Source organism: Neophocaena asiaeorientalis, unplaced genomic scaffold (genome assembly GCF_003031525.2).
Source record: "Neophocaena asiaeorientalis asiaeorientalis breed wild unplaced genomic scaffold, Neophocaena_asiaeorientalis_V1.1 scaffold406, whole genome shotgun sequence".
Lineage (NCBI taxonomy): Eukaryota > Metazoa > Chordata > Mammalia > Artiodactyla > Phocoenidae > Neophocaena > Neophocaena asiaeorientalis.
In genome coordinates this window covers 330,469-356,750 of record NW_020173381.1, presented here as the reverse complement: position 1 = coordinate 356,750, position 26,282 = coordinate 330,469, and the positions used below count along the sequence as shown (strand labels likewise).

At 46.5% G+C, this 26,282-nt stretch overlaps 1 protein-coding gene across 1 annotated transcript in view; it reads left to right on the top strand.

Annotated features, from left to right (window-relative positions):
- DRP2 (dystrophin related protein 2) overlaps window positions 1-26,008 on the top strand; it is a 27,592-nt gene extending 1,584 nt beyond the window's left edge. The window contains exons 2-22 of the mRNA XM_024746531.1: window positions 2,781-2,944; window positions 4,533-4,689; window positions 6,105-6,225; window positions 8,191-8,459; window positions 8,826-8,972; window positions 9,416-9,494; window positions 11,183-11,243; window positions 11,557-11,618; window positions 12,932-13,006; window positions 13,936-14,137; window positions 14,360-14,445; window positions 16,363-16,520; window positions 16,866-17,032; window positions 19,061-19,172; window positions 20,427-20,563; window positions 20,885-20,950; window positions 21,215-21,280; window positions 22,170-22,313; window positions 23,965-24,202; window positions 25,254-25,374; window positions 25,693-26,008. Of these exons, the coding sequence (XP_024602299.1) occupies window positions 2,781-2,944; window positions 4,533-4,689; window positions 6,105-6,225; window positions 8,191-8,459; window positions 8,826-8,972; window positions 9,416-9,494; window positions 11,183-11,243; window positions 11,557-11,618; window positions 12,932-13,006; window positions 13,936-14,137; window positions 14,360-14,445; window positions 16,363-16,520; window positions 16,866-17,032; window positions 19,061-19,172; window positions 20,427-20,563; window positions 20,885-20,950; window positions 21,215-21,280; window positions 22,170-22,313; window positions 23,965-24,202; window positions 25,254-25,374; window positions 25,693-25,817 (2,757 nt within the window). The 3' untranslated portion in view covers window positions 25,818-26,008. The remainder of the gene's footprint in view (window positions 1-2,780; window positions 2,945-4,532; window positions 4,690-6,104; window positions 6,226-8,190; window positions 8,460-8,825; window positions 8,973-9,415; window positions 9,495-11,182; window positions 11,244-11,556; window positions 11,619-12,931; window positions 13,007-13,935; window positions 14,138-14,359; window positions 14,446-16,362; window positions 16,521-16,865; window positions 17,033-19,060; window positions 19,173-20,426; window positions 20,564-20,884; window positions 20,951-21,214; window positions 21,281-22,169; window positions 22,314-23,964; window positions 24,203-25,253; window positions 25,375-25,692) is intronic.
- The last annotated feature ends 274 nt before the right edge of the window (window positions 26,009-26,282 follow it).

Sequence of the window (26,282 nt, the reverse complement as noted above, 5' to 3'; positions counted from 1 at the left end):
TTCATTATTTGCCTATTGTGTGCCTGGCTCTGCCCCAGGGGACTTGTGATTATTAGGGGGAACTCAGAGGAGAAAACAGGGTGATGGAGCATAGTAAAGGAGCCAAATGGGGGCATAGGAAACTGAGAAGAAGGCTGGAGGGAATGAAAGGCTAACATGGGTGGAGCCCAGCTCATCGTGGGTGCTTCCATCAGAACCAGACAACTAGGCTGTGGCTGGATCACAAGAGGCCATTTCTAACTCTGGGGCATTCCCAGTCTGGGGAACTCTGTGAGGCTGGCTTGGGACCAATTATCCCAGCATAAGCCAAGCTGCGACACAGAGCTAGAGCCACTCCCTGCTCTTGGCCTGCTGTCCCCTGCCATCCCCCATCCACCCCGCAAGGCTCTACCCCGTAGCCCCAGAAAGGGTCAGGCAGCTGCTCTAACTATTCCTGTAGGTGGGCCTCAGCATGGAAACAATGTGGAACTGTGGAAAGCCCAGAAGACTCTGTGGGAGATAAATGAGGATTGGAACAGAACTCTTTTTGGTCAAAATGAAGTGTTTTGCCTCAGTGCTGAGGGGTGGGGGCCCAGCTTGGGAATGTTAACCTTTCTCCAGCCAAGTCTGCTGGCAAAGGAGAAGAGTGGCCACCTCCAGAAGGGGCCCTGCCCCTCAGGCCAGGGACCTATGACAGCACAGGCAGGGCACAGGAGCGTCTCTGGCGCTGGATCCCTGCATGGAGTTTCTGGGTTCCCTCTTGCCCTCTCCCCACCCTGCAAAAGTCCAGGGGGGATTGCCCATTGACCATCCATCTCCCCCGGCCTTAGAGTGCAGGCGGAGGTCTGTGGGGACAAGGCTCTCCCTCTTCTCTCATTTTCACTGTGGGCTTGGGTCAGTCTTCTGCTGCCCACCTTCCCAACCACAGCTCTGTCCCCAGGTGTGCCACACACATCTCTCACTGGCTCTGAGGACGCTTACTTAGTCAAGGACAAGGCTTATCACCAAGCTCATTGTCCTTCCAGACCTTGGGGAAATTGTTTACCAGAGGTTTGTCACCAAAGCAGTCTGATCCTTTCCTTCACCTCAGGGGGTGGGGGTGGAGGCAGAGTGAGTCCTTTGTGTCTTCCAGGGAAAGGGAACACAAATCAACAGAAGCTCCCCTCTTCGTGCCCCTCCTCAGCACCATGGAATGCTCAGTCCCACTCTCACCATCCTTGCCAGTCTGGGAGGGCCCTCCTGGCCCCGGTGTGGCGGGCCCAGTTGGGAGTGAGCCGGAATTCCCCAGGGACAAAGCCCTGATTCACCGTCTGGAGTCCTGACATAGCCGCCCCCTCTGGATTCCTGGGGGGTCAGTAAACAAACAGGGTGACAGATCCCGCCTCCTGGCCTGGCTCGCTTTGCCCACCCTCCCTGAGGGAGCCTGCTCAGAGCCTGTCGGGACTCTGCCTTTAGCTCACCAGGCACTGGGTCCAGATTTGTGTGGAGGGATCATCATGGAGCTGTCCGATCCTGCAACTGGGTCCCCAGGCGGCACAGGTAGGGTCCGCTCCCAGGGACGCAAGGCAACTGAACTCAGAGCTTTGCCCCAGAGCCTGACTGCTCTCCCGCTTCTCCTTCCGTGTGTAGCTGCGAGCTGTGGGTTCTTTTTTAAATCTTGAATATTTTTTATTCTATAGATTGGGCATCATTAATTTTATCAACAGATATTTATTAAGCACCTACTATGTGTTAAGCACTTCGAGCCGTGGTTTGAATGGGATGATTGGTTTTCCAACTTCCTGAGAGTCTTGTGTGGGGAGGAGGTATGGTTTGGGGGCAAGGGAGACAAGAGGAGGTTCAGCCACCAGGACCGTGTGCTTTCCACAGGAGGTGAGGAGGTAGACAGGCAGGCAGGCAGGTGGGTTTCCCGAGGCTGAGATTTCCTCTCCACACTCCCCTGCTCTCCACCCGCTTCTGCCCCTGGCTGCGCAGGTTTGGCACTGCGTTGAAGGTAGCTAACTCCTGAAGGGCTACTTGGCACAACCCACACTCCCCCAAACCCCACAATACCCTACAGGGTGAGCAAGTGACGGGCTCTGAACTTGACGGCCCAAGGTGAGACTTTGGCAGGCTCCACGGCTGGTCCTCTTAGCTGTCGACTCTGGTCAGAGTCCTTTGGAGATCAGGACCCAAAATGCTGCTTTAGCCCTTTCTCAACCCATGGAAGACGAACAGTGCTCTTTAGGACTCTTTCCAGCCTTCCTGACTGTGGCGGAAAATGTGAGCGGGGAAGAGGAAGAGGGAGCACCAAGGCCTAGATTCGCTTGGAAGTAGGACATCATCTACTACTGATGGCTCTCTCTGGCTGCTCTCTCTCTCTCTCTTTCTCTCTCTCTGGAACTTTGTGGGACAGCCCTTCAGCTTTCTTTTCTAGAACGTTGGCTAAACTGTGGGACACTGAAGTAAGAGTTGTAGCTCACCTTGAATGCCATGGTTGCCTATGTTTGGGCAATTCTGAGCAGCTCTTATCTAACACAAATACATCTAGGGTCCCATCTGGGCAGTAATCCTGGCACAATTTGCAATAATAAGAGTGATAATGATAGGAGTCAGCAGTTAAAAGTGACCGACCTGTACCAAGAGAGGACCTTGCCATGAACAGAGCCATGGAGTCATCTTTCCTCTCAACCCCCACCCCTGAACACACCCCAGAACCAGCCCTTCTCTCCCTCTGTTCACACTTGGCCCACGCTTGGCTTGGTGCAGACCAGGGTGTGGCACACTCCAGGGCTCACAGAGGTGCCTGTGTTTCTGTCCAGGTTAGAGCTGCTGCCAGCACCCCTGCGCCTCCTCATGATGGTGCTGGGGTGCCCTACCTAAGCCCAAAGCTATTCAACGGGTCTGTTGGTGCTGCTGGACCCCTGGAACCACCAGCCATGAATCTATGTTGGAATGAAATCAAGAAGAAGTCGCACAGCCTCCGGTAAGACCTGGCCCCTCGAAACAGGGGCTTTAGGGAGTTGTCTGGGAAGGTGTTGGGCTCCTCTTGCTGCTGTAGCTCATCATCCTCTTCTTAGCCTTCTCGTCAGCCTCACCCTCTGTTTCTCCTCCTTTTCCTTCTCTGGAACTGGGGGAAGAACACTGGGTCAGAAGTCAGGAGACTTGGATTTGAACCTCAGTCTTGGATAGCTGTGTCACCTTGCATAATTGGTTTGAGTAACCTCTGAATTTTAGCTTCCACTTGTTTGTATTTTTTTAAGGAAAAAAAATGAGTAGAAGAATAATAGATGTCCTAACTATCTCCCAGTGTTGTTGTGAGGACTCAAATAAGATATGAAAATGCTTTCTGAACTTAAATGTATAAGTTCAGATGTATAAATGGAGGATATGATTACTGCCTCCCCCTCTTCCTCTCATAACTGTCCTCCATCTTGGTAGATCTCATCTACTCTCTTTCCCATCTTTTTATCCCTCTATTCCTGTCTATTGCTTATCACCCACCCATGCCTCCCCAAAGTAAGGGCGAATCAGTAAGAGCCTGCAGGCAATTTCTGTATCAGTTGTTCCTCTTTCCTCTACCCTTCTCTATAACCCCTGCCACCCCCACCCCCCACCCACACTTTTCCTTTCTACTTCCTATCATCAAAGACCAAGCTCCTGGCTTCTGGTGGGTTCTGGCGGGGATGAAGAGTGTGGAGAAGTTGAAAGAATGCAGGCTCTGGAGTCAGACAAACCTAAGTTCAAATCATCACTGTACCAATGACTTAACTGTGTGACCTTGGACAAATTACTTAACCTCTCTGGGTAATAGCAGTGCCTACCTCACGAGGTTGCTCTGAGAATTAGTGGAAGCAAAAGTGCAGGTAAAAGGCTTGGCCCACGTGGTAGGGACGCAATGACTAGTTAGCACTGTCGGCTGAGGGGAATGGGCTCGATGGATGCACACAGCCTGGGCTGGCCTCTGGCTTCCTACCACTTGGACCTCAGCTCATGGCTCATTTGTGGGGGAAGGCAAGCAGAGGTGATTATGCGGTACCCATTTTCCTCCTTCCATATGTCAAACTTCTAGCCTATGTTGTCCTCATCCTTTGGGACCCCAGGGCTGCTTGTATTTGTATGCAGCCTCACACACGTGCGTGCCCAAACTCAGCCACCTGACGCGCCCTTTCCACCTACTGCATCCGCTTCTGCTCAGAAGGCAGCCTCCAAGAAGCCTCTGAGGATGAGCAGTTTGGCATGACTTGAGGTCCCCTAGGACAAGAGGGCAACCAGACAGCTGTCACCTCTAATGGCCTTGCTCAGTTCGCTACCCTTCCCAGCGTGATGCTGGACACTCAACCGAATTAGCTGACGTCTGCCAAGTGTTTTGGTACCGTACTCCCTCTGGAGCTGCCTTGGGAGCCTTTGTGGGTGGGTCAGAGGGAGGGCTCTGGGCCTCCTCCCACTTCGACCAGAGCAGCACCTCTTTCATCTGTTTATATATTAAGGTTCCACATATGTATTTGTTGGGGAAAAATGTTTTGCAACTTAACAAGAGGATTGAAAATCACTGGTCTTACCATTGTGTGCAGCGCCCGCCTAGAGGCCTTCTCAGATCACAGTGGAAAGCTTCAGCTCCCTCTCCAAGAGATTATTGACTGGCTCAGCCAAAAGGATGAGGAATTGTCAGCTCAGCTGCCCCTACAAGGGGATGTGGCCCTGGTGCAACAGGAGAAGGAGACGCACGCGGTAGGTTAGAGTTACAGAGGCCGTGGTGTGTAGCCTCTCCATCGGGAAGAGATCTCTTCTGCAACACCCTGACTGATGGATACCCAGTCTCTGCTTAGATGCTTAAAGTCACAGGAAGCTGTGTACAGTCCTACTGGTCTGTGGCTAGTATTCCAGAGAATAAGTCAAATCTTTCCCCTCTATTCTTTCCATCAAATATTGACCTCCCTTAAAATTCTGCGCTGATTTGTAATGGGGACATGGGAAAATGAACATAATATAATATTAAGTGAAAAAAGCACAGGATACAAAACTATATACAGGTGGATCTCAACTGTATAAAAATCGATATAGATATGTATGTATGTATACACATGTATACAAACAGAAGAAGAAACTGTATCAAAATCTTCACAATGGTTAAATCCAAGTGACGAAATCAGAGTTCTTTTTAACTTTCTTCTTCATACTTTTCTGAGATTTCTAAGATTTCTGTGACATATATTACCTCTATAATCAGAAAATAACAACATGCTTCTTAAAATGAGTCCAGAATGCACCGGAAGGAATGATAATTATGTGATGTGACAGACGTGTTAGCTAATGGCAATCATATTACATAAATGTTTGAAATCAGTATATTGTGCACCTTAAACTTATGCAATGTTATATATAATTTATATCTCAATTTAAAAGATGAATGCAGAACGGAATACCATACAACAAGAAAATAAACTATAAATGTGTGCCACAGTGTGGATACATCTTAAAGACAATATGCTGAGTGAAAAAAGAGCCAAATACAAACAAGAGCACACATTATATGATTCCATTTATATAAAGTTAAAAAATGGGCAAAATTAATCGGTGGTGTTACAAGTCAGGATAGTGGTTACCTTGGGGGAGGGAGGAATGAGAGAGTGACCAGAAGGGGTCATGAGGGAGCCTTCCAGGATGCTGGTGGAGCTCTGTTTCTTTATCCCAGTACTGGTTACAGAGATTGAATCACTTTATGGGAATTCATTGAGCTGTACACTTTTGATTTGTATACTCTTATTAGTGTATATTTCAACAAAAAAACTAATTAAAATTTTAATATAAATCTTGCCCATCCTGGCTTTGATTTCTCTAAGCCCCTCACAGAGGGCTTTCTGAGTCTTCCAGAAAACCAAGATTCCCAGAACCAAATCCCCACATTTCACTCTACCTTGTGGCATAGACAGACCCATTTCAGAGTAAATAGACCTTCCAGTGTCAGAGTTATTCTTCTGCCTAAGGAGAAGTCTGCTCTTCTTTAGTCTGAGTAGCCCAAAGATACAGGATAACGCCAAAGGATCAAGCTGCACTGAGGAGAAGAAAGATTGTCAATTGCAGGATGGATTTCAAAGCAATTGAAAGACTTTCCTTCCCCATTGACCACGCTGCTAACTTCACAGGCCTTCATGGAAGATGTCAAGTCTCGGGGCCCCTATATCTACTCTGTGTTGGAGTCAGCTCAGGCCTTCCTGTCCCAGCACCCATTTGATGAATTAGAGGAGCCTCGCTCTGAGAGCAAAGGTGGGTGATCTTCCCCTCTTTCATCTTCTTCTTGAGCTGTGAATCATTAAACACCTTCCTGCCCTCCCCAAGCTCATTTTCTCAGCTGTTACCTAGGAGGATAATTTTCTCCTGGGAGTCCAAAGTTGGGAAGAAGCCAGATTCACACTATAAGATAAAGCAAAGAGAACAGAGCCCGGAGCAGGGGAGATGACCGTGTGGCCTAAAGCTGTATGTAGCTCTCTGGAGCATCATGTGTGGCCATTTAATAAGGCATGAAAAAGAAAAAAAAAGACTCAAATGCATTAAACTAACTCAGTAAGTAAAAGTAGTAGTATGTCCTTTAAAAGCATACTGCTTTATTACAACATAGAGAGGCATGTGGCACTGCTATAATCAACCAGAAAATTTAAAAAACCTTTCAAAAAATTCTAAAAGGTTTGGTGATTGCATTTGAAAAGAAAAATGATTGTGGCTCTTTAATTCTGACCCTGGTGAGTTCTGGCCCTCTTTCATCAATAGAGCCGGTCACTGTAGGTCTAGGTTTAAATAAGGCAGCAGGGTGGGATCCGTGGTGCTCAGGTCTGAGTGGTGGCCCAGCACGCCCTCTTCTCCAGAAAGAGGCTTCAACCCTCTGAGATTGGTTATGTATAGCCTGAAAGGACCCTTTGTTAATGCAGCCTTTTGTCAATGCTGTTGACCCTCTCAGTTTACCTCGAGCCCCTCCTACTGAGTACTAACTAGTACTCAATTTACTGTCCAATGGGCCTCAGATAGAACGAGCTCAAGAGAGCAGGACAATTCCAATTAGTCTGGAGTTTGGGGGCTCTGAATATACTTCTGAGGGTAGGTCTGAGGGAGGAAGAGGAAACTTACAATTTAGGAGCCTAGGTGGAAAGGCTGGGCAAATTATACTAACCTCTCCTTTGCTGGGTCTTCATAAAATACCTCCCTTTTTCGGAAGGAAGTGGGCAGCAGACACTAATGCAAAATCGCATTCCAAGGTCATGTGAATGGGACTCAATGATTTGTCTCACTACACATCTTAAATATTTTACTCACTCTTTACCTTGCCCATTTTTTAAGAATATGAGGAAATCCTCATGATATAATAAGTGGAAAACACTAGTATGGTCTCTTGACTGTGGTGGTGGGTCCATGAACCTACACATGTGATAAAATCGCATAGAGCAAAACACACACACACACACACACACACACACACACATACACACAGAGAGAGAAATGAGTACAAGTAAAAGTGGGGAACTCTGAACAAAATTGGTGGATTATGTCAATGTCAATATCCTGGTTGTGATATTATACTATAGTTTTGCAAGATGTTACTATTTGGGGAAACTTGCTAAAGGGTACATGAGATCTCTGTATTCTTTCTTTCTTTTTTAAAGAATTTAGGCAGGAGCTGGAAGTGATGTGAGACCACAGGAAAGCTTTATTTATTTATTTAAATTTATTTTTGGCTGCGTTGGGTCTTTGTTGCTGCGTGCAGGCTTTTTCTAGCTGCGGCAAGCGGGGGCTACTCTTTGTTGCAGTGCGCAGGCTCTAGGCACATGGGCTTCAGTAGTTGTGTCCCGCGGGCTCTAGAGTGCAGGCTCAGTAGTTGTGGTGCACGGGCTTAGTTGCTCCGCAGCATGTGGGATCTTCCTGCACCAGGGATCAAACCCATGTCCCCTGCACTGGCAGGCGGATTCTTAACCACTGTGCCACCAAGGAAGTCCCTCTGTATTATTTCTTATAATTGCATGTGAATCTACAATGAACTCAAAATAAAAATTTTAATTTTTTAAAAAGCTGAATCTTCAAAAGGAGCTCAAATATGAAAAAATGCATTTGTGTATGTATGAATATATATACACACGTACATGCACACACACACACACATTTTACAAAGGGCTATCTGTCTCTGTCTTTACATGGCTATCCTTGCCTGGCTGGACTGACTTGACTTCGTGCCTGCCCTTGCAGATACCTCTCCCAGACAGCGGATCCAGAATCTTAGCCGCTTTGTGTGGAAGCAGGCAACGGTGGCCAGTGAACTATGGGAGAAGTTGACAGCCCGCTGTGTGGACCAGCACCGCCACATTGAGCGCACTCTGGAGCAGCTGTTGGAGATCCAAGGGGCAATGGAGGAATTAAGCGCGACTCTGACTCAGGCCGAGGGAGTCCGAGCCACTTGGGAGCCCATTGGGGATCTCTTCATTGATTCACTTCCTGAGCACATCCAGGCTCTTAAGGTATGCAGGCCCCCTCCCGTGGCTACAGTCCACCCCAGGACCAGATGTTCCTCCCAGACCCTGACAGTGTTCCTGCTGCTGAGGCTCCATTGTTGCCCTGAACTTCAATAGAGTCTGTCCCAGTTTCTGTGCTAGATTTGGGGGCTGGTTTAGCTGAAGTCTCCTCTGTCCTTCTACTGGCTTCTCTTTCCCTGGTGTCTTCTGAGAGTAGAAAAGGAAGAGGATAAGGACAATGCCCCCCCCCCCACACCTTAGTCTAGTTGCCCTAATAGGCAAGCACTGAGGTTGTGCTATTAAAACAAAATGACTAATGGTTCCTCTTTCCTATTTTCTACCTACTGTGGCACTTGGGTTTTGGTTCTATAGCTATTCAAAGAAGAATTCTTCCCCATGAAAGATGGAGTGAAGTTGGTGAATGATCTGGCCCATCAACTTGCCATTTCTGATGTGCACTTGTCAATGGAGAACTCCCGGGCCCTGGAGCAGATCAACATCCGGTGGAAACAGCTACAGGTAAAAGAGAAGCCTGGAGTGAGGCATGAGGAAAAGGCTTGGTATAACTAGGCTTGGAGGGCAACTTACCCAGGCCCAAAGGAAGTGAAGGGGCATTGAAATGGAATCTATGTGGGAAAAGAGTTATAGAGAATTTGGGGCTAGGAAGCAGGCTTCTCAACCTCTAAACTGCAGGAAGTGATTAAAATGGTCTGAGAGGGGCCTGTCTGCCCCTCAGGGTGGACAGGGGCAGATGAAGGGTGTCTGTGGCCTGGAATTAGGGATGCTCTTCTCTGACCCCTGGGAGTGCCATGGGAAGGCTAGGATTTGGGTGAATGTTGGGAGGATCTGGAACTGAAGAGGCAGCCTCTGAGGGAATTCACAGAGATTGCCAGAGGCATGTGGAAATCCTACCCTGGATATCTGGAATGAGTCCACTGACTTCTTGCATCTTCTTTCCATAGGTGTCAGTTGGTGAGAGACTTAAGCAGCTCCAGGATGCCCACCGGGACTTTGGGCCTGGGTCACAGCACTTCCTCTCCTGTATGTGAGACAAACTGCGCTTCACTTGGTAGAAACTCAGCCACCTTCCAAGAGGGTCTACTCTTGTCCCTTGGGGGCCTAGTGGGAGCGGAGTGTACCTTGGCATCTAAGAAGCAGTAGGATAAAACAGTGTAGTGTAGCGGTTAAAAGGACAGGCTCTTGAGTCAGAGAGACCTGGATCTGAGTCACAGCTGCTCGACTTTATATCTTTGCAAGCTTGAAAAAAAATAGCTTAACCTTTTTGAACCTCAATTTTCCCATATGTAAAAAGAGGAAAAATATTACATAGCTGGTAGAGTTATGGGAATTAAATGACTTTATTGTTCCAACAATATTTCCTGATGGCCTACTGTGGGCCAGGTACTGTTCTAGGTACTGGGGCTACATCAGTGAACAAAATAGACAAAAATCCTTGGACGTGGAGAGCTTACATTCTACAGGAGGAAGCCAGACCGTAAACAAATAAGTAAAAAATATATAAAGTCAATTGGTGACAAGTGCTATGGAAAAAAAGTAAAGCAGGGAAGACGTGAATTAGGGAGTGCTGGACTTAATGAGGGAGGCAACTGAGTGGAAACCTCAAGGAGGTGAAGGAATGAGCCATGTGGATATCTTAGGGAAGAGCAGAGGGAACAACAACTTCCAGGACCTTAAGGCAGGGGCATACCTGAGGAACAGCAAGGAGGCCAGTGTAGAAGTGAGTGACGAGGGGAGAGAGCAAGGGTCAGAATGGGAGCAGGAGGCCAGAGCATGGAGGGCCTGGAGGGCTATGGTAAGAACTTAGGATTTTATTCTGAATGGAATGGAGAACGATTGCAGGGATTTGAGCAGAGGGATGACATGATCCGACTTATGTTTTAACAGAGTGTTGGGGGGCAAGAGTGGGAGGAAGGAGACCTATTAGGATGCATATTGCAACAATCTAGATGAGGGATGATGGTGACCCAGATCAGGGTGGCAGCAGTGGAGATAGTGGGAATGTACAGATATGAAAATTAGATATGCACACAGAGCATTCAGCAGAGTATCTGTCACATAGTAGGAACTTAATCAATGTTAATGGTGATTAGAACTATTGAATTATAATCACTGGCATGCAGATATACCTGCAGAGGGCTCTTGTACCCAGGGAAACTGCAATGAGGAGGTTCGCCAGGTGACTGAGCCTCTCCTGGAGCATCCGGATGTTAAAGACACAGAGCAGAGAGAGACATCCTTTTCCAGAGTTCCTCACCAGAGAGGAGTGAGCAGTCCCATTCCCCATTGTCCCACAGGACTGAGAAGCTTGACCTTCTGGGGGAAGGGCTTTGAGCCCCACGAGGAAAGTAGAGTCCACTTCATATCCACAGCAGCACACCAGCTGCCTTCGGCTGAATGGATAAAATGGCAGACAGCTCAGGGAGAAGATAGGGTGGCCAAGGCCACCTGTTCATGCCCTTGTCATGTCTCTGGCACATGAGGGTATCAGTGACAACCTCTTCTCCTTCCCTCACCCAAACGTCAGGGAGAGAAGTGTGTTCCTTAAAAGTGTTTACCTCATGCTCAGGGGCTGTTAAGAGCTGGCAATGAGAGTCAGGCATCCCCTTTTGGGCTTAATTACTTCTTTGAGAGGATAGAGCAGGGGAGTAACCAGGGGCTTGAAGAGCATTAGTGGTCAGCTTCTTTCTCTTTCTCTTCTCCCTCACCAGCCTCTGTTCAGGTTCCTTGGGAAAGAGCAATTTCACCCAATAAAGTTCCCTACTATATCAAGTGAGTGCCCATCTGAATCGGAAATGGGTCAGTCACCTGCCCACCCCCTCCTTTTCCTCTTTTTTTCTATCTATCCCTCTCACCCCTTACCTGTTGGGATTCCTCCATCCACTCCAGTTTTTCCTCCTACTCATCTCAAGGGCTCAAGATTCTACCTGGTAAAGGTGAACCCTTGTGCTTTGGGATCCTCAGGGTTCACCCTCAGATCCTGTTGCTCCTTGCATCCAACCTATTGCTGAGGGGTGTGTGCATGTGTGTTTGAGGGGTTGGGGGGTGGTATAGACCCTGGCACTATTGATGCTTTTATTTGTAGCCACCAGGCTCAGACCACATGCTGGGACCATCCCAAGATGACTGAGTTATACCAAACCCTAGGTAAGAATTCAAGTTTCCTGTATAGTGTAGAGATCTATACAGTTGCCTTTGTCCTATAAGAATATAAGTAGGTTTTTTTCATGTCTTGGCTATTGTAAATAGTGCTGTGATGAACATAGGAGTGCATATATCCTTTTGAATTAGTGTTTTTATATTCTTTATATTCTTTGAATAAATACGCAGAAGTGGGATAGCTGGATCACACACACACACACACTCAGCCATAAGAAAGATGAAATCTTGCCACATGTGACAATACGGATGGACCTTGAGGATATGCTGAATGACATGAGTAGAAAGACAAATACCATATGATTCCATTTATATGTGGAATATAAAAAGAGACAATCAAAATAAATGAACAAAACAAAAACAAACACATAAATACCGAGAACAGAGTAGTGGTTACCAGAGAGGAAAGGGTAGGGGGGGAAGTTGAAATGGGTAAAGGGGTTCAACTGTATGGTGACAGATGGAAATTAAATCTTGGTGGTGAGCACTTTGTAGGGTATACAGCAGTAGAAATAAAACTATGTTCACATGAAAGTTACAAAATGTTATAAACCAATGTTATCTCAATAAAAAATAAATTTAAAAAATAGAAGGGAATCCTATTCAACAAGCAGGTGAGGGTGGAAGTGAGTGCTTGTGCTTTTTCCAGTAGCCTTCTTTCCTTTCCCCTCTGCACCTCCCTCAACTGGAAGCTCTATACTCTCCCTGAACGATTTTATCATCACATTAGGTAATTATGCTTATAGACGTGTACTAGAGCTTCTTTGAAAGATACTATCCAGGCTACGAATATGACTCTCATGTGCCTTATCTTTGACTGCCAAGAGAGACTCACTATTATGTTGTAAATTTTACCCATGTTGATGCATGTGACTATAGTTCATTCATTTTCACTGCCATGGAGTGTTCCGTTGTATATACCACAGGTTCCTCAACCATTCTACTGTTGATGGACATTTCGGTCATTTCTAGTTTGGAGCTAACAAGAACTATGCTGCTTGGTCAAACAAACAAACAAAACATGTGAAAATCACTGCTCTAGGATATATAGCTGGCTGGGTCATAGAATATATGAATGTTCACTTTTACTAGGTAATACCAAGTTGTTTTCTAGTGTGATTGTATCAGTTTACACTTCCACCAGCAATTCTCATTCATCCATATCTTTGCTGACACTTGCTATTGTCAGACTTTTATTTTTTGCCAATCTGGTAGGTTTTTTTTTTTTTTTTTTTTTTGGTATCTTGTTGTTTTAATTTGCATTTCCCTGATCTGAGTGGGTCTCTTTCCATTCTCTGCAGCTGATCTGAACAACATTAAGTTCTCAGCTTACCGCACTGCCATGAAGCTACGCAGAGTCCAGAAGGCACTGCGTCGTAAGTCTCCTATTACACTTCCCTTATAGCCTTCATCCCACTCCTACCTTTCCTCATCTGTTGACTGTTTCCCACTTTCATCCCACCTGTCCAGTGTTGTAGGTTGGCTTTGTGGGGACTCTCCAAAGGCTGGGATATGCTGGCTGTGGACACCTGATTTTTCCAGGGCCCTTCTATTTTCCCCAACCCCCAGACTTATTTCCAAATTAACCCACAGCTATCCTCTTCCTTTTACCTTCTTCCCTGCCCAAAACGGATAATCAAGCAAGTGTTTTATGGCAAGAAGTATCCCAGCAAATGGTTTGGAGCCACTGGAGGCTTGTTCTTTCACCATCTTGGGGTTATTGGATGTAGCAGCAGAACTGTTGAAGCGAATGCCAGTGGTTAGGGGACAACATGGCTGCAGGTATAATGTGCCTTCTGTCTTTTCTCTGAGACACTGTCCATTCAGTCTTCCTGGACCAGGTTATCTGGCTAGGCTGATTTCAGCATTGGAGGTAGTTAAAAAATCCTCCTGAGTTATGTCACATTTACCCAGGCAAACCTGAACCTTCATAACCAGTGTCTAGGTTTTCAGAATGAGGTTCACAGACCAACTTATTTGCAGTTGAAATGCATGTAAAGACAAAGAAAGTTTAAAATAATGTTATTCAACCACTGGGAGTTTATCCAAATCCCACCATCTTCTTGAAACTGATGTCAAGAAACATTTGGGTATAGAAACATTTGGGGTTAATTTAGGGGGCCTTCTGCTGCCTTCTCCTTACTTGGGTTGAGGGTCTTGGTAAAGGGCAAGCTTGTTTCATACTTACAAATGGTTAGTCTGGAGATTGAGTCAGATTTGGTGATGCTGGTGGCCATATCTTCCCGTCTAGTCCCTGGGGTTCTACTTTTGGCTATACTTTCTCCTTCTCTCCTTTCCTTCTCAGTGGACCTGGTAACTTTAACCACAGCCCTGGAGATCTTCAATGAGCATGATCTGCAGGCCAGTGAGCATGTAATGGATGTGGTGGAGGTCATTCACTGCCTGACTGCCTTATATGAACGACTGGAGGAGGAAAGAGGCATCCTTGTCAACGTGCCACTCTGTGTGGACATGAGCCTCAACTGGCTCCTCAATGTTTTTGATAGGTAAGGGCTTGCAGTCCTGACAGCCTCCATGGTGAAATTCAGTGGGACATCTGGAGTGGGCATGGTGGGAAGGAATTGCTCCCCTGGTGCACTTGGACTCAGCTCAGCTTGGGGCATGGCTGGCACAGAGCCCTGCTGGGATCAACCCTGTGAGGGACATGACTGCCAAGATGTTAACCCTTTACAGATATTCATATTCTCAGTCTCTTCTTTTAAACCTAGTGGTCGCAGTGGAAAGATGCGGGCATTGTCCTTTAAGACTGGCATTGCATGCCTGTGTGGCACAGAAGTAAAGGAAAAACTGCAGTGTGAGTACAACTCCAAAGTTTGGAGTAGAGTTGTGTGGAGGGAGAGGTGTGGTGGGAGGAAGAAAAGTCTAAGATAAGCAGAAGATGAGTCTTATGACTCAGCAAAGGCTACTCAGGCTACCTTATAATGCTTCCTGGTCCAAACTATTGCAAAGCATCCACAACAGCCAAAGGCCAAGATGGGTCTAAGGCCTGTTATTATTCCCACTGTTACTCCAAGGGCATTGGTTTCTTCTGATCTGGTGTAATTACTTGATGGGGATCTGAGTTGGGATCCTGGGATACCCAGGACCTGGACTTTCTAGTTCCATTTCCCTTTGGCCTATCAGGCTTAGCCCTCTCCCAATCTGAAGCTCAAACCATATCACACAAATGTGGAAGAGGACAGTTTTATTGTTTACGAGGCAGGTGTGTGCTGGTTTTTATAAATGGAATGGTTTTTACTATATAATACATCACTGAGAATTGTTCAATTTACCCTGACTGTCAAAAGCTTTGAAAGGCGTTTATAGTTTTGGGGGTTTCCTGAGTACCTGCATCATCAACACAGGCATCTGAAATAAAATAAAAAGCTATACATTAATAAAAAAAAACTACGTCACACATTCTGTTGGAGACTTCCCATGTGATAACGTGGGTGGTGTGCAGTAATCCCCATTATCTGGGAAGTGGACAACATGTAATTCTGTAGGTTTGAACCTCTCTGGTGTACAGTACCTTTGCTTTCCCCTCCATCCTCCATCATTTGTACAGCATTTTGCATTTTTCTGCAACAGCATCATTAGTGTCAAGTGTTTAATGTGCGTTGACCACTGTGCTACATGTGGTGAGTACAAGGTCCGGTTAGACACGGTCCCTGCCTCAAGTGGTTTACAGTCCAGAAGAGGATACAGAAGTACACAGAAAGCATTTTTTAGAGTGCTAATTAGAATAATCTGAATGGCAAAGGATATGTGCTATATCAGATCACAGAAGAGTGAGGACAGCCGTCTAGGAAAGATTTACAGGGAAGAAGACTTTTCAAAGTATGTTCATATCTATGATGTAATTTATTTCTCCTAATGTTCCTTTGAGACGGGATGGACAGTGATGATTTAATCTCCATTTATAAGTAAGGAAACTGCAGCATAGAGTGGTTCATGACTTACCCAAGGTTTTACAAGCTAGTCAGTAGTGGATCCAGAAATAAACCCCAGGTCCTCTGCCTTTTGGTTTTGTTCCATTTCTGGGCCTTAGGTGAGGTATGAAATGGACAGACAAGAACCTCTGGAGGAGGTTTTCTAAAGTTGGGGTGGGACGGGGGAGTTCCCACAAGGGCAGATATAGACCATGCTCAAATATATAAGTACCATAGTCTGTTCCACAATGATTTAGAGTGACTTTTTAGATGATCAAATGTTTTGAATTATCCCCTTTTTTTGGATTATCCATGCCAGTGTTTCTTTTCATTTGTGTGGATAACTGAGAGATTACTGCAGTATCAGACTACATGGGCTACATGAACAGGAGGGGATAGGGCAGACTGACTGCAACTCATATTCAGGCACCCTTGAATCCCACACCCCTTCATCTTGCTTCTTGAGACTTTGTTTTCCCAGCAGTGTCATATCTGTGTCTGGCGCCGCTCTCACACACAGCTTGCTCTCTGTCTTCACCCCTCTCTCCCCTTCTCTTTCTGACGCTCTCTGTCTTTGTGTCTGACTCACTTTTTTCTCTCTGAACCCAGAGGAGAGCTGCTTTTAGAACACCTGGACTTCTAGAAGGTCAGGGATGGACCTTTAGGTATTCCAATTTCAAAAGTCATTAGCTAAGTCAATGTGCTCTTTCCCTGTCTTCTTTTTCTGTTCTTTCTCCTCACACCAATTCTCTGGCCATTCCTGTATCGGGCTTGGCCATGACTTACGGTGGGGCCAGCAGACCTCTTCAGCCAAGTGGCCAACTCAGGCAGCCAGTGTGACCAACGCCACCTTGGTGTCCTGCTTCATGAAGCCATTCAGGTGCCCCGTCAGCTGGGGGAAGTGGCGGCCTTTGGGGGCAGCAACGTGGAGCCCAGCGTCCGTAGTTGCTTCCGTTTTGTGAGTATGGAACTGGGGAGGGAGGAAAGGAGGAATGATGGGACAGACGGTGGGAAGAAGGGAGGGAGGACTGAGAGCTGGGCTTTTGATCTGAAGTACTCAGATGCAAGGGAGTTTGTTGGGCTGGAGCGAAAGGGCAGAGGGTTCTCTGGGCTTTTAGGGTCAGAGTCCTGAGGGGAAGGCACCAGGTCAACTAGGACAGGGTAGAAGGTGGACACCTCTGGAGAACAGTCTAACCCAGAGTCCAACCAGGTCTTGCTGTTTCTCCTCCTCCCCTGAGGGCTGCCATTCTGGGCACAAGACACTGGGCCTCAGACATCACTACTGGGCTTCTTGTTTCTCTAGAGCACTGGGAAGCCAGTCATTGAAGTTGCACAGTTCTTGGAATGGGTCAACTTGGAGCCCCAGTCCATGGTGTGGCTGGCTGTTCTGCATCGGGTCACCATTGCTGAACAAGTGAAGCATCAGACCAAGTGCTCTATCTGTAGGCAGTGCCCCATCAAAGGTTTCAGGTAGGGAAAGCAATACCTGCTGGAGTGATACTAATAATAAATAGGCCATGTTACATATAAACCATATATTGCAAAACAGGGCATTACATAATTATATAATTACAATTAATCTATTGTATGTTTTTATATACTGTTATAATCCTTTCTACTGCGGAATGTTTAACTTCTAAAAAACTCAAAAATGATGAAATTTTTTTCTGTTAGTTGTGTTATGAAGTATTCAGACCTATAAAAATGTATAGAGAAGCAAAAGGGGGTGGGGTGGGAGAACAGCACAGAAAGGGAAGTAATGTGTTCATTGTTTCCCGGGGAGCATTAAGTAGAACCCAGAAGCCCCAGCATCCTGACATATGAGAACACCTACGCACCAAAAGGTGTGCTGGCAAATGTGCTACTCTCTAGAAAGCAAAAGAGAAACGTGATATAGCATTGGCTAATTTCCATGATGTAAATACTCCCACTGTGGCCAGTGTCAGGCTACCCATAGGAGGTCGGGAAGAGACACACAGTTGCACACCATTTATAGTATTTCCACCACCGGGTATAACAGATGTAGACAACCTCGAGAGCATAGGTAATAGTGAAATAAGAAGTGATGAGTTTGAGTATTTATTACCTTTGTTTTTAATACCATTTGCTTAATTGTGATATAATACATCATCATCTGGTATTTCTAACCTTAGGTAGAATAGACTGAAACAACCTCGGTAGCATAGATATCAATAGAAAGTAGTAAGGTTATTAAAAAGTGAGAAATTTTGAGTATTCGTTACCTGTTTTTAATATAATGTATTAATTGTGAGTTTATACAATTTAATTTTTAAATAATGGCTATATTTAACAACTGGCTTGGAAATTCCTGAAATTTTAACAACCAGCTCTCGTGAGCTTGTATGAGCAGGCTCCAGTGCCCCATGGTGGGCACCCACCACAAAGCTGAAGAAACAAACAATATTTTACAATATATTTATATATATTATATAATATATTTATATATCTATGAATTTATATATTATATACATATTTTATATAATATATAAAACAATATATTTGAAGTTTCCTTGATTTTATTTCCCTCCTGTCCCCACAAAGGTAGCCGCTACCCTGAATTTGGCTTTCATCATAAAATGCTTGTTTTTACCACTTTAAAGCACTAGCACATACTCTGTTTACAACCACCCTGCTTTTTTATAAGCAAATGAGGCACAGAGGTGGAGTTCACACTTCTGGCTAGTGTAGCTCCAGGATAAGATATAAGATCCTCTGACTGTTCTAAGTCTAGACATTTCACCATGCTATGCTATTAGGTCTGCGCAGTCCAATCAGGCTTTGGAATTGGATCTTAAGGGCTAGTCTATATTCAGTCATAATAGAGTTATTATTATAAATAACTTTGGGGAATAATTTTTAGCCAACTTGTCCACGGCTGATAGAATCAGTTGTTTTCATATTGAAAGTGTGCCTCCTCCAAGGAAGGTGGTCATACCTGTGAAACTGGACCCTTTCAGGCCACCTTTGTTTAGAAGGTTATTTGATATAATGAGCTCTTTACCCCGTCCCAACCTCCCAATCAACATAGTTGATTTACAATGTTGTGTTAATTTCTACTGCACAGAAAATTGATTCAGTTATACATATATATATATATATATATTTATTTATTTATATTCTTTTCCATTATGGTTTATCATAGGATATAGAATATAGATCTCTCTGCTATACAGTAGGAGCTTGTTGTTTATCCCACCCTTCCTTTTAAAAAAGATGGTGAGACAGGGCTACTTCCCGAACTTCCTGGGATTCTGAGCATGTGATTTCATGGAGATTTGTGGTCTCTGGAGTAAGACTAGTTATCTAGTGAGAACTCTATCACTGCTATGCATAGGAGGTTAAGCGCTCCGCGTATAGGAGGTTACGGTTCCATGCCTCACCCCCTTTTAACGTATGTGTATATTTGGATGTTTGGGGGAGGGGGAGGTCATTATAGTACATTGCATCCTGTTTCCTACCACCTCTCCTTTCCCCAAGGTATCGGAGTCTGAAACAATTTAACGTGGACATCTGCCAGACCTGCTTCCTGACAGGCAGGGCCAGCAAGGGCAACAAGCTTCATTATCCTATCATGGAGTATTACACCCCGGTATGGAGCCTCTGGGCCGGGCGGGAGGGGCAGGCAACTCTCAGCTTCTGGGTGCTTGATCCATTTTGTCCAGCATTAGCTCACTGTATTCTGCTCTCCGTTGGGGAGCATCCTCCAAACAGGCCTGGTGATAGACCAATTTGGGGGATCCAGGGCTGTCCTTCTAGCAGAGCTTCTCCCTCACCCTCACCGGGGCGGTAGCTGGCTGTAGCAGCCCAGGACATTCTTGGCCATCTAAAAGGCACTCACTATACTCCTGCAGAGAGAAGTCTCAGGAAAAAATAGAGACAGCAAGGCAATTACAGGTGACTAGCCTTCGATCGCTCAATTTAGTTTTTTCCTGCTTAGCTTCCTGGATTGTTTCTGTCCCCTGGTCTTCACCTGCTACCTTGTCATTGCTTCCATCCCTTCTAATCAATACCAAAGTTTGTGCTCAACTTCATTACTCAGTCTCTTGCGTGAAAAGGGGGTATACTCTTTACCTGGATCCCCAAAATCAACTGGGCTTTCATTGGAAACTGTGCCCTTCATAGCCTCCTGAGCCCAGCATCCCTGAACTCCAGCCACAGAATTTCTCCTCTGCTATGTTCAGGACTCAGACCTCCAGGCTTAGCTTCCCGAGCTGACTCTGCTCCCTAAACTCCTTTATTCCTCTCTCCCCACACATTCTCCCAACGTCCCAAGCATATCCCCAGCTCCCCCCACTGCTCTCTCCCATCTTACCTCCCCATCTCCATAATCCATCTCCCTGAGCTGTCATCTCTTCTCCAAGTTCTGTTGACACAGAAACATGTGTGACCCAATGGAAGCAGTGACCTTGACCTTTATTTTTCTTTTATTATCATTTTAAAATAAACATTATTAACGTCATACATGGGAAACTGGCTAGAGATGGTAGACTGATAATTGTCTAGCTCCTGCTCATCTTCTACATCCCTAGAATTTATGTAAAAGATATTTAAAAGTTAACAAATATACGATCATTGTAAAAGATTTAAATTATATAGAGGTGTTTAAAGTATAAAACAAAGTCCCTTTTTCTCCTCAGTGCGTTCCCCACCCCTCAAGTCTAACTTCCCTGAGGCAAGCAGTGTTCACAGTTTGACATGTATCCTTCTAGATCTTTTTCTAGGAGCGAGGTGTGGTAAATATGAACAAGAGTGGACTACCAGTCATGGTCCGTGCTCCAGGGAGTGGCCACACCTCCCTAGAATAGCCCATTAGGGTGAGTCCCTCTATCTTGTCTCCTCCCAGACCACATCCAGTGAGAACATGAGGGACTTTGCCACTACCTTAAAGAACAAATTCCGCTCAAAGCATTATTTCAGCAAACACCCTCAGCGAGGTTATCTGCCTGTGCAATCAGTGCTGGAGGCTGACTACAGTGAGACGTGAGTACCGGTAGCTGAGCAGGGGCTGCAGGCATCCTCATTGAGCCTAGGGATGTGCTGTGAAGGGGCTGAGTCTCACATGGGCTAGGGCAGTCTTCCAGGGCAAACCCAACTAGTGACAGGGCAGTTCAGCTGGGGCCTGACCAGGAATCTGACCTGAGAAACAGACTAGAATCCAGTCTCTGTATCTTGTTCCCATCAGCTCTTGGGAGCTCCCTAATTTGGTGGTGGTGTTGCGGGGTGTGGAAGGGTGGTGGTGAGGAGACAGGCTGCCCAGCTACCCAGTCTTTGGTCTTCTGAGTCTTTGCTGCTTTCTTCTAGGCCAGCTTCTTCCCCGATGTTGCCACACGCTGACACACACTCCCGCATTGAGCATTTTGCCAGCAGGTACCACCAGGTTTTGGGGAGGGGAATTGTAAGGAGTCCAAGGGGGAAAGGAGTTTTCAGTTGGGGCAAAGACAATGAAGTCAGGGCCAGGGGAACATGCACAGTGGGCTTTGCAGCAGCCAGCGAGGCCTAACGTTTGGGGCAGGGGAGGGGGAATTGGGACAGCCCCCCAAACGTGATTATCCTGCTGTGGGATTACAGTCCTTGAGATAAAAGCAGTCTTCACATACTGTTTTCCCTTCTGTTCCTGCTCTTTCTTCCTAGGCTTGCTGAGATGGAAAGTCAAAATTGCTCCTTCTTTAATGACAGCTTGTCCCCAGACGACAGCATGTGAGTTTTCACAGATACATATTTGCCAGGACTAGCTCTCCTTTGGGATCTTTCTACCACTACTTGGGGAGGGTGTATCCTCAGTGGGAGGTGGGGTGTGTGTGGGTAGGGTCCCTGACACCCTAAGGAAGGAAGTCTGCTTTCTGGGCACAGTATTTAATGAGAGAAGCAGTCTGCCCTCTATCAACTGAGCAGGGTAATGAAGGATGAACTACCTCCCTGCCATCTGCCAAGGTCCCTTTCTGTTGCAAGATCCCATCCTTTTATTCCTAACTCTGAGGGAAGAAGAATATGCCCTCAACTAAAGTTGCAGGAATGAGCCATTATCTTATGCTCAAAATGCCAATGCCCCGTCTAGTGCCACATCAACCCTGGGGAGATACCAGGGACTTGACTGAAGTGTGGCCAGAGAGATTCCTTGGTGCTATAGCCCAGAGAAGGGGCCCTTCATCTCTAGGGAGGTCCCCGGCCTCCTCAGAGGACCTAGAAACTGTTGGCTACACGGATAAATCCAGCCCTGGGACTGGGACTCAGGCAGGCCACAATTCCCCTGGGGATGGGAAAGCGAAGGGGGGTGGGGTGGGGGAACATCACAGATGTTATAGTGACCTGCTCATTGTTTCCCAGGTCACTATAAGTAGAACCCAGGAGTCTTGGCATCCTGAAAACACTCTCTCCTACTACCCCCAACAATGACCCCTGCCACCTTTGAACACTTTTATCCCTCTTAAACCTGAATACATGGCTTTTTCCCTCTCTGTGTATCTTAGAGAGGGAATCCTCCAGCATGTGTCTCCTGGGGCTTGAGGTGGGAGCTGAGAACTCACACCCTGAGCTGTTTCTTAGTTCAATGCCTGGGCCCCTCTTTCCTCTCCCCACCCCCACACAGAGACGAGGACCAGTACTTGCTGCGGCACTCCAGCCCCATTACAGACCGGGAGCCAGCCTTTGGACAGCAGGCTCCGTGCAGCATGGCCACTGAAAGCAAAGGGGAGCTCGAAAAGATCCTGGCCCACTTAGAGGATGAGAACCGGTAGGTGTGGCAATGGCACAGATCTGCGTGGGTTCTAGAGTCAGACGGCTTAATTCAAGTCCCGAATTTCCACATCCTAGCTATGTGGCCTTGAACAAGTTACTTATATTCTGTGATCTTCCATTTCCTCATCTGTAAAATGGGGATGATGATAAGAGTACCTACCTCTTAAGGTCACTTGTGAAGATCAAATGATCAGGCATATAATGTGTTAGCCAGTGTCTGTCTTATTGGAAGTGTTCAATAAAAGCTAGCTATCCTAATAATTATTTGAATCTTTTTAAACTCAACCCAAATATCTCCAAGTACCCAACAGATACAGGCAGAGAGAATGCAAACACAAAGAATACAGAAGAGATGATGTCTCTGCTCTCAAGGAACTTTCAGTTGTTGGAAATGGAAAGAGGTCCTTATCACCTAGTGAAAGTAATAAGAGGAGGGTGATACTGCATAGAGCATTTGAGGACTGGAAGAGGGAAGGTGAAGAAGATTATGGGGATGGCATTGACCTCTGTAAAGCATGGAGGGCAGCAGGAGTCTGAGGAGCATCCAAGACACTTTGGGAGTGTGTAGTAGAATCAATAAAACAACCCCCAGAAAAGTAATTCTCAAACATTAGTGTGCATACAAGTCACTTGGGAAGCTTGGTGAAATGCAGATTCTGATTTGAAGGTCTGGGGTGGGGCCGTAGTTCCTGTACTTCTAAGCAGCTCCTAAAGGATGCCCATGCCTCAGGCCTACAGACTGTATTTGGATTAGCAAGTCCTTAGAACAGGGCCTATCTGCAAAGTATTTGTTACTGGTTCAAGAAAAGATAAATACATAAATAGAGAGTAAACTTTTAGAAATTTTCATAGCAATTTGACATGGCCACAATATCCACGCACATAATTAGTGGACTTGTCTTCATTGAATTTGGTATAGGCCAGGTTGAGAGTTGTTGAATTTGGGCAGCAAGTCATGTGTGGTGTGAGCTGTGTACTAGCTATGCACATTCAGACCATGTATTGATCCATGATGGATCGAAAAATCCCCCTGTTTTTTTGCTATGGATAGTTTGAGAAGCACTGCACTAGAGCAGTGGTGGGGAGGCCCTGGGAAACACTAGGGAGAGAGTGATTCTGTTGCAAAAAGGATAAAAACAGTAATGTCCTCCAAAGGAGACCAACTCTTTGGAATCTGTTTCCTTAATGACTCAACATGGGTGTTTAAAGTGGGTCAAAGAGGAGGGCAGTAGAGAGAAGAGGAAAGATGGGTGATCCTTTGTTTATATTATGTCTTCCCCTGGAATCTAAAAATCTAAAAATGGAGTAGGTGAGTCAGTGGCCCTAATGCCTCATTTATTTGCAGACTGTGTTTCTGCCTGATTTTAAGGTCAGAATTAATCCCCAAAGCAGTACATCAAAGCCCTGAGACATTTGTTATATGAAATGTCAGCTCTCTCTGCTCTGTGGCCTAAGGATGGCAAAGTAAATGATATATGTGTTGGAGAGGAAGTGGATATGGCCATTCAAGCAAGAGCATGGCTGGGATGGACTTCCCTGGCCGTCCAGTGGTTGGGCTGGGGAGGGGGTGGTATGAGGGGCCACTGAGCCCTGGACAGTCGATACCCTGTGAAGGTCATTGGCCTTGGCTTCTCCATCCTTGGCAGGATTCTCCAGGGGGAGCTGAGGCGCCTGAAGTGGCAGCATGAGGAGGCTGCTGAGGCACCCACCCTGGCTGAGGGCTCTGCCGAGGTGGCACAGGACCACCGCAATGAGGAGCTGCTGGCTGAGGCCCGGATCCTTCGGCAGCACAAGAGCCGCCTGGAGACACGCATGCAGATTCTTGAAGACCACAACAAGCAACTCGAGTCCCAGCTGCAGCGCTTAAGGGAGCTGCTCCTGCAAGTGAGTCTGGGGCCAGGGGAAGAATCAGAGCAGCCTCCGAGCACAGGTGGGCCGGGGAGAGATGCTCCTTGCTCCTGGGAGGTGGCTGTTAGAAGACTTTCTAAAGAGAACTGGGCTAGCAATCAGGAAATTTGCGGGGGAGGAATGGGCTGCTATATCACATCGCTTGGCCAATTCTCTCGTACCTAGCTTCCATTCCATCCTTGTGTGTTTACTCTCAAGCCACCGTGGGGCCTAGGGCACAGGGAGGGCTTTTGAGGGCTCACTTCCCCACAACTCATTTGAATCTGGTATTGAAAGAACGAAGTTCAAAGAATCATCCAAAACGTTGACTTTGCTACTTTGGTGTTTGCTGGAAAGAAGCGAGTTTGGACATGCTTGGCAAGAGGAAGATTTTTGCTGTGAAGGGATCACTTGTTAGGAAAGTTACTTAGCCTCACTAAGCCCCAGTTCCCTCATGTCTAAAACAGGGATAAAAATATACCAACTTCATGGAATTGTGGTGAACGTCAAATGAAATAACGCCTTTAAACAATTTGGAATGATGCCAGGACTATAATAAACATTTCATAAATGAATAATTTATGAATAATTATTGTCATTATCCATACCAGGTAATACCACACTGTGCCTCTTCCCCAGATCCTCCAAGGGATGGCCTCTAGATGAATTCCTGGAGGTCTTAACGTATGATATTATGTCATGAACCAAGGATCAGGTGTGCAACTCTACATTTCCAGAGGGAATTGAGTTCTAGATAGCTTAATTATAGCTGAAATGACAGCAAGAGATATTTAGGGGCAATGGTATCCTTAGAAGAACTGGGAGCCTTTGATACATGTGGTTGAAGGAAGAGAGTATTCAGTAATTAAATATTCTAAGAAGTTTCGTGAAAGGGGAAACCACAGTTTGGGGCACCACCAAAAGCTTCTTAAAGTCCCAGGGCAAAGGGATGGGCATGATGTCTCTAAGGACCTTTCTAAGCTCGGGAGTCTGTCAAAGTAAGGTCAGGAAGGCAAAGCCACTTAAGTCATGCCTTACCTCTTGCTAGCCACATACTGAATCGGATGGCAATGGCTCTGCAGGCTCGTCCCTGGCTTCCTCTCCGCAGCAGTCAGAAGGCAGTCACCCCCAGGAGAAGGGACAGACTACTCCAGACACTCAAGCTGCAGGTGAGTTCCCCGGGCCCCTCCCAACCCCTTCCTCCATGGCTTTGTCTTGCCCCAGGTCTCCTGACTAAGGTTCTGCTAGGGCTGGGACTGGTTTCTCCTCATGGCTTTGAGCTTAGGGTCAGGGATGATTGGCTTATTGACTGATTCATTCATTTTATTCCACAAATGTATGTCGAGTACCTCATATGTACCTAAGCATCGTGCCGGGAAGATACAAATGCTATAGGTTCACCTTCAGCTGGCAGCATCCTACCTCAGCCCCTTGACCTCATAAGGGAATTTCTAGTTCTCTTCCCACATCTTTCTTCTCCAACTCAGATGATGTGGGGTCAAAGAGCCAAGATGTCAGCCTGTGCTTGGAAGACATTATGGAGAAGCTCCGCCATGCCTTCCCCAGTGTGCGAAGTTCTGATGTGACTACCAACACTCTGCTGGCCTCCTGATGGAACCAGATCCCCATCCTATAGTCCACGGTCCTCTCCCAGTTCTGGTCAAAGCCTTCCCTCAGCCTTCACCTAACCTTTCCAGTCCCCACTGGCCCCACATTCCTCAGCCGGAGTTATCTGGGCTCCAGGCAGCAGCAGGGATTCGATGGTATGCGAGGTGGGTGTGTGAGGGCCGGGGGAGGGAGAGGCATGATTCCTCTGACTCTAGAAATGTGCCCTTTAATCTTCAAGTTTGAGATCAATCCCTTAAGTACAATTCTGTTGCAGCCCAGGCTAATGGCACTTGGAGGCCATTCAGATGGGGAGCAGAGAAGCTGCCTTGCAGAGTGAAGCAGTGCCCGCCCATTGGCCCCTTTCCATTCTCCATGGAATGATGGATTTGGGGGAGCCTAATGACCCGAGGGCTCCAGCACTGTGAACACACAGGACTTAGCCCTACTCTCTGGCCCAACACAGGGAGGT